The sequence below is a fragment of the Notothenia coriiceps genome, unplaced genomic scaffold (assembly GCF_000735185.1).
Source record: "Notothenia coriiceps isolate Sejong01 unplaced genomic scaffold, NC01 NC01_scaffold00017399, whole genome shotgun sequence".
NCBI lineage: Eukaryota > Metazoa > Chordata > Actinopteri > Perciformes > Nototheniidae > Notothenia > Notothenia coriiceps.
The window spans coordinates 42,224-50,397 of record NW_011350100.1 but is presented as its reverse complement, the minus strand read 5'-3'; the positions used below and the strand labels follow the sequence as shown (position 1 = coordinate 50,397).

Genomic DNA, 8,174 nt, shown 5'->3' with positions numbered 1-8,174 from the left:
GGGGGGGGTCTCAGTGAAAGCCAGACTTTGGCTAATGGAAAGGGGAGCACTGCCAAGTCACTGGGCTGAGTTCACCTCATCTGATAATCACCTCCAACTTGTGTCTCCATCCAGAATAATGTTTAATTTCATTTTGTCTCTCCCCTTTTGCCCCTCTGCTCCCTATTTGTTATTGTTTTATTTGTTTCTCTTCTCTTAGTCTTCCGTCTCTCTGCGTTGGGTCTTTTGCCTCCATCATGTACAATGCAACAATGCCATTTCAAAATAGAAACTATTTACATTGATAAAATGTGGATATTTACTGAAATGTGACGCAGTCATTCTTTATTTTTGTTGTGACCAATTGGGTTGAATTAATTTAGTTAATGAGGGAAATTCTAAATATGGCTCACCTGGTGTCTGATGCACTTTATGATTTGACTTTATAAAACTTATGTGATTATTCAATACCATGTGTGCACACAAGCCTGTTATTTAGTTTGCACTGTTGTGTGCACCTAAATTGATGTTGGTGGTTAAATGTGTGTCTTGTTTCAATACAATACAGCATGTTGTTGTCATGTTTTACTAATTAAAATATATGCAATCCTTTGTTGTTGTAGTACTGTATCTGTAGCTATTAACATGATTGCAAATATTTCAAGCCATCATTTAACTGGCCCCTTATTTTGGATAATTTTCATCAACTGGCAACATTCCAAACTAAGTGAATAGCCGTGATGTACAGTATGCCTTGCTTATCATGTCCTGTCTTTTCTCTCTTTTTACATTCCCTGAATCGTTGCCTATTTGCAGCCTGTGGGACAAGAAGAACAACCCAGAGCCCTGGAACAACCTCGACCCAACCTACCAGTACAAGGTAGCTTCCCCCCTACACAAAGTACGACCAAATGCTGGCTCAACACCATCATGTCTGACAGAAAACTAAAGATACGAATGCCATTGTTTCCTTTGGTCACTGCAAATATTACTTTCATAATAATAATAATAATAATAATAATAATACATGAGACTTGTATAGCTCTTTTCAGGAAACTCAAAGACGCTTCAGACTTTCATCAAAAACAGCCTAAAAAAACAAACCAAAATAGATCAGGATCACACATTACTGGCAAAGTTATTTCAGATCAACATGGCCGCTTTCTTGTTTCCTTATTTGATCAAAACAAAAGGAAAACAAAGTGTCTTTCAAAAGCAAATGAAGGGAGCTTTTAGTGGTCAGTAATAATTTGCCTTACCTCTTCAACAACAGGACCGAGCGTCAGACAAAACATTATCAACGCTGACCTAAAATAGAGCACAAAAACCACCGACTGACAAGTCCCAGAAGAGGAGATCTGGCTGATATGTTTTTCAGAGAAAAGAGCGTTTTCTGAGCACTTCAAGGCTGCACGGCTTGCCAGTGGAATGAAAGTCGCTGCAGACAAAAGGTCAGGACGAGGCATGTTTAATTCTCGAAAGCAAGGCAAAGGTCACGCATCGAAATTCCCCTGAAGTCCAAACAATGATCGTAATGAGGAGGGGGAAGTGGGAAAAAAGGGGAGTGAGGAGAGGGGAGGCGAGGGTTTTAATGGCAGACCAATCAAGAAAGAAAACACAGGGAGAAAATAATCACTGCCAGTGCATTAATGTGTGTTTGTCATGGTTGGAGAGTTGTGATGTATGCAGAACATATGCATGCAGTCACACAATATATATATTATCCATGACACGCATGTTATCCTAAAGCAAATCTGGAAAATAAATGAGCTATAAAGCATCATTAATAAATAAGTGTGTTTGGGTGAGTCTATATTTGTAATAGAGGGGAAAACATTTCACCCCCTGCCTGTTTGGTTCCACCAATATGTTCTCCTAAAGACAGCACTGATGAATTTAATTTAAGCAAAGCAGATTTAAATGTATTCCTCCTGCCTCACACAGTTTGTGGCCGTCAACACGGACTACAAGAACCTGAAGAAAGAGGGCCCTGACTTCTAAAGGTCCTCCAGGCAACTCCAGGGGCACCAAGTTTGGCAGGACCTCCTGCTGTCGCCTTAATGATGTGAAGCGTCTTCGTCAACATTTCCTCAGTTTCACCTCATGTTAAGGACAACAGCTCTAAATGTTACCTCTGTAACGCTTTGAAAAAAAACTATTAAAGATTACAAAAGACAGAAGGCTGGTTCTTCAGTGCATGCTTAATGTGGTTGTATGTAAATATTAAGATGCTGCTATAAAAAAAGAAAACTAAACTTTAAAAATGTTTACTTTGGGTTGAAGGTGAAAATGAGTCTCGAGTTTCGGCTTCAGTAACATTAATGTTGAATATCTGTGTAAATATGTTCTGTTAGTTCTCTTTCTTGTGTTAACCCCTCAGCTGAGAAGTCACAAGTCAGGGTGTGATGCTGAAAAACAAGTTTTCAGTTGATGTGAATAACAAAGTCTTTTTTTAAGACTGCACTGATCAGACTTTTATATTGGCACTGAATGAAATGACTACATTTATGTTAGGGTCGCTTGTTGGGAAATCATTTCAATTGCCATGCATAAGAATACCCAGATCATCAGCATCCATAGGGCCCAAAGAGCAAGGCTATGGGCTTTTTCTTTAACTCAGCTTCCAGTCATTCAGTCTCAGCTCGCTCACATGTACAGCAGTTCATTATGGGGGAGTAACTCTGGAGTCAGCTAAAACTTATTTTTGTTTAAATGTAACCTAATGAATGAAGTAAGTCATTTAAACAAATTACCGACCCCCCTTTGTGATGTAAATCTACAGAAAAAGGTATTTTTGGGCAAAATAACAACTATGAATATTGGCTTAACAGCCCAACCCTTGCATTTTCTTGTAAAAAAATTTAAAAAATGGGGCAGCAACCAGCATCTGGCACTGTCTATATGCAATGTCTACACTAAGAAGTAAAAACAAAATGATGAAAAGGTGGTTGAGATCCTGGGTGGATTCACAACATGTAAGTTTAGGTAAGATGTTTATTTACTGGTATCTCTCTCTTCTTGGGTGATCCACAAGATGTGTCATCGGCCAATGTAAATGTCAAAACATGATTACCTGGTTTCTAGAATTGGTAGAGAGATCAACTAATGCCAAAGCCTGGCAGGTTCTTACAGTTTAGGTTGCATAAAGTCTCGGGTTGAAAGGGATATTCTTTGAGCTTGATCGGGCCACGGGTTCTGTCTGTTTACTCAAAACATTGGACTGGACAAGATGGAAAAGGTATGCCCAGAGTCTGGACCACAAACATGCAGACAACTCTTTCATAGTCAGCTGAATGTCCGTGTTCAAAGTGCATCTCTTCAGTGATATTATATGTCTGGCTTCTCTTCATTTAAACAAGCATTTTCCTGACAGCCTTCCACCTCAGATCGTATAACCATAAAAAAGGACCTGTATAGCTCTTTATCTAAAATCCATAAATGTTTGTCTCAACTGGCCCTCTTTGTGGCTCACCTCCCTTTGATGTTAAAACAATTATAAAAGTAGGGTAGAGATGTGGAGATTATCCGGCTGAACAAAACGTGATATGTCTCTTCAATTTGTGTCAACCACAAACCTTATTTTGAGCTTTTTTCCAAAATCCTATGGAGAAATTGCATTGGTTTTTGTCGAAGGAACCGGAAGTGGTAAAATGCTAACTTATACTTCCGGGTTTTAGGGCGCATCACTGTGGCACTCTATACAGGTCCTATATTGTTGGTAAATGACAATCTCCCTGCTCACTATGCCACCAAACAGTTACACAAATTGAAGTATGACATTATTGTGAATACCATGAATTGTAAATATTGGCAGATGACTGTGTCAATGAATTCATTACAAAACCAAAATCGTGCTAAAAATGTCCCACGGAGAAAACAATCCCTGAGCTCATCACAGGACCAGCATTACCGAGACATGTAAGTCACACATGCACACAAGCTGAGATGAAGTGGCAGATGAAGAGGGACCAAAATAGAAATCAATCATAAGAGAAGAGTATTCGTGTGGGTCATAGAGCTTTTTTGAACCAGTTTCCAGTCCCAGAAAGATGCAGCCCAAGGAGACAAATCAATGAACTGTTTGATCACTGCTGCTCAAAAAGCCAAACATTATTTTCACTAAGGTATGTAGCAGGAAAATGACAGACTCAGTCGTTTCTTCCAAATATGTGCCCTGTCGGCATAATTCTCCCATGTTGGAGAGTTCATTGAATGATGAATGTTTGTGTCTGCTTGCACCTGTGTGTGTGTGTGTGTGTGTGTGTGTGTGTGTGTGTGTGTGTGTGTGTGTGTGTGTGTGTGTGTGTGTGTGTGTGTGTGTGTGTGTCGGCTGTCAGTGACTCGCTCCGTCACAATAATCAACAGGGATTTGGACAAAAATAAATGAAGGCTGAACAAATGAGTCTCTCTTCAAGCCACCATATTCAGTAACAGTCATGTCGTTCCTGATCGTTGCTAAACACAGATTTCGAAAAAGAGATCAAATGAGTAACGCATAAAAAAAACAAGCCTTAAGCAGCGTACATTTTTCAATGTTCACTTAACCTGCGGAGTCACTGTGCAGACCATGCATTTTCTGTGTTCCAAAAAACTGAATATATGCTAATTCAGTTTGGAAAAAGGGTACATTTTCAGTTAGAGTAGCAATAAGTGTAAACATGTTACATGATATATACAGATTTAAAGATCTAAAAATAAAATATTTCTCAAATACAACTGGTTTACATTCTGACACAGTCATGAATACACACAACCTAAAAAAAACAAAGCCGTTTAAATCTGACGCCGTGGGAAAAGCACATCAGTTAATGTTTTAGTCGAGGTAAAAACTAATCCCTTTTCTTTTTCCATATTGGCCTTTGTGTGAGCTCGGGTCTGTCAACACTTCCAGGCAGTCTGTGAAATGAAAAAGCTATATTCCTTGTGACAAAGAGGACAAAGAGCGCAACCATTTTTCTTTAACATTGGCAATAAATGGAACAGACTGTGTGTCTTCCCTCTGTTCGCAAAATTAATGCTTTTCATGGCAGATGCGCCGGTCTTCCTGTGACACAAGTTGTCTTAAAGGGGCTTAGACCTTCACACTAGCAAAGGTATGGCAGCTGCTGCTAATCAAAACAGACGCTTTGCAACAAGCGGATACACAGCAGGGAAAATATAGGCACCCATTGCTTTTATGACTATAGAGCTCCAATTTGATTGGGAACAAATTGAGAACAAAATCAAATGTCTAAAAGGCAAAACTGTCTTTCAAATGTCAAGGTTGCAAGAACACTACTCACAACTGATGGAAGACGGAGCAATTATTTCCTCTCTTTTTTGCCTTTCCCGTATCCGCACATATATGAAGTCATTAAATGCCACTAGTGTGTGGGAGCCAATTTGATAGGAGATCCTACAAGATAGACTCCTCTTTATAATAAAGTAGTCATGAAATGACACACTTAATGGTAAAACAGATGACATGCAAAGGACTCAAGTAATAAATCTGTCCACTTTTCTTTAACACCATTCAGATAACTGTCACATTAATGATTGTTAAAAGATTACAGCATTTCAAAATGACATCTGGACCTCCTTTTCTTCACGCTTGATTGAGTTCCCAGCATCTCGACGGGAGTCTTACTATAGTCTCCTTCGGGTAGATGAGGCCTACAATAGCACGCAGCTATAGACAACATGAAACGCGAGCAGTAACACTTTGAATAATGCACCAGCCTCCCACACACTCACGCAACTTGCCACTGCCATTATCTTTAACAATACACTCTGTGGGAACACCACTTGCAACTCCTCCTGTTGCTGTAGATGCCATATATAATTTTTTTCTTTCAAACATGAGTCTTCCTGTATTCTTTCTGAAGGACATCTCCATTATTACCGTATCAGCGGGTGAACCAGTACAGCGATCGATCTTCCGATTTGTTTCAGGTAAGATTTCTCTGCTTAAATTAATGGTGGTACACTTGTTGTTCTTCCGGCTTAGAGATTATTTCCAGGATGCTGCACTAAACACCTCATTTTTCCAGCTGGAATCAAATGTCTGATTATAAGCTTGGCTAATTGCTTCAGACTCTTTCATTAGCAGCAATGCTCCTTTTTTCAACAAATTAAGACTCAAACAACACACAGAATTGGAACTTCCTCGTGTAAAACGAAAACGTAATTTCTATGACACATGCAGGTTTGTTCCAGTTGAAGCACATGAACTGGTCTGTTTGAATTGCACTTAAACGTATTGAATGTGTGAGTACAGACAAAAGCCAGCAACTCAATGGAGCTCGCTAGGATAAATGCTGCGTTGTTGCTATAAGCGCGCACATTTCACAATGACAACGTAAAAGGGGGGTTACATTGTAACCTGGGGTATGATACTGAGAATAATTTCATAACATTCATCTGCTACTTAGTAATTATTTATCTATTGTCTAATATATCATTCCAATAACTTGTATATAGACTCGTATTGCACTATTCCACTTTTTTTCCCCATTTTTTATAACTATTTTTCTTTTTGTATTACTTTTAATATAGTATATTTTAATATTGTTTCAATATTGTCTGCTTATCTGTATTATTGTGTTGCATTGTTGGAGAAGCCTGTGACCTAAGATTTTCAACGACATAATTACTCTGTAGCTATGTTAGTTTGACAATAAAGAACCTTGAACCTTGAACCTTGAACCTTGAGACAGTTTGGCCTTTGAGCACAGCAAGGTGTGAGTTGCAACAATCAGCTGGTGGCAATGGGAGACCTTTAAATCTGAGACCACTCACTCAGTGGTCTGCGCAGCGAAAGGACTGATCGCTTGTCGGAAAGGCTATGAGGGAGTACGAAAACGCTGCTGTACGTACAGTAAATACCATCAGCAGGACGGCTCGGGACAAAACAGGTGAAAGAAAAAGAGCAGGCTAATTCCGAAAGAGCCATGTGTAACAGTGAAATAGAGAGAGAGTGAAGGGAATGAAGACAAAGCCGCCTGACAGACAGGTATGATTTACTGCCTTCCTGCTGACTCTCACGTTGTTGTCTCCGTCCCTAATTGACAGTCAATTGTCTTCCGATGACAGCCCCATCCAATGGTGAGTCAGTCCGCGTGAAGGCTTTGTTGACATCCCCCGGGGCATGGCCAAGTTTACGAGGCTCCACTCCAGTGACAAATCAATCTCTCTTGGAGACATCCTTCCTCCCCCTTTGGAGAATCAGGCCCATTGTAGACGTGAGTTTGTGAGTGATGAACACGGACACACCTACACCACAGAAAATAAACGGTGCTTTTACATTTTAAAAGAGGCTGATTGCAGTATCTGTGATTTTGCACTTGTTATGTTTCACAAGAAAGGATAGTGATTACAAGGAGGAGAATGGATGTGTAATAAATGTCAGGTCATGCCGTGTTTGGAGGCGGACTGTCCAGCTGCGTGGATTGAGACTCTAGGCTGGATATAATGGATGTTAACACAGCTGTAGTGTTTCTAAATAAAAAAATATACACACTCTCAGGGCTCCGAAAAGGGAAAGAAAATACAGGGATCTGCTGTCAGCTCCTGACCCTGTGCTTTTGAGCATGTCGCATTAGCAGAAGAGTAGACTCCCAATCAATTCCTAATTATGCTGTGGGCAGAGGAATCCTACTGTTAGGGTTATTTTAGAAAAACTCTTATTCCAGGTCAAAGGCTGCTTGTGAAGCATGGCAAGCAAAATCAATGTATTGATGATGTTGCCGCAACAGGAACACAGCAGTGTAAATCGCACTAACAAAAGTAGATATTAGAGAGACTCTGAAACGTCAGCAGAGGCTTGCTTTGCTTTGTTTGTTCTGTGTATAGAGAAACAGCTCAGGTCCCGAGGTTCCCTTCAATCACAGCTGTTGTTGTAGATGAGTTTTTTTATGCGAAATCTCATCTCCCATCATCGATGAGAACAGCTTGATAAGGGTGTGTGCTTGGCTTGGTAATGAAAAGACGTGCTGCCAGGCAAAGGGAGCGCGTGCAACACCCCACAACACCTGTCCAATCAGCCGCCACGGCCCAGCCCTAAATGGTTTCCATCAGTGCTGCTGGTGTTCAGGAGCTCTGAGCTTGCAGGGAAACGCCAGTAATTGGCTTCTGTTTGTTCCTGGCCTTATCAGTGTATTACTTTCATGGATAACTTGGAACTAATTAATCAGAGTGTGTATGTGGGGGATGTGATT

At 40.2% G+C, this 8,174-nt stretch overlaps 1 protein-coding gene across 2 annotated transcripts in view; it reads left to right on the top strand.

Annotated features, from left to right (window-relative positions):
- LOC104950336 (cytochrome c oxidase subunit NDUFA4-like) overlaps positions 1 to 2,159 on the top strand; it is a 6,220-nt gene extending 4,061 nt beyond the window's left edge. Inside the window, exons 3-4 of one of the 2 annotated variants that reach the window (XM_010776841.1) lie at positions 796 to 880; positions 1,924 to 2,159. In XM_010776841.1, coding sequence (XP_010775143.1) covers positions 796 to 880; positions 1,924 to 1,980 — 142 coding nt within the window. In that variant the 3' untranslated portion in view covers positions 1,981 to 2,159. The remainder of the gene's footprint in view (positions 1 to 795; positions 881 to 1,923) is intronic. The other variant, XM_010776842.1, reaches the window with a different exon arrangement.
- The last annotated feature ends 6,015 nt before the right edge of the window (positions 2,160 to 8,174 follow it).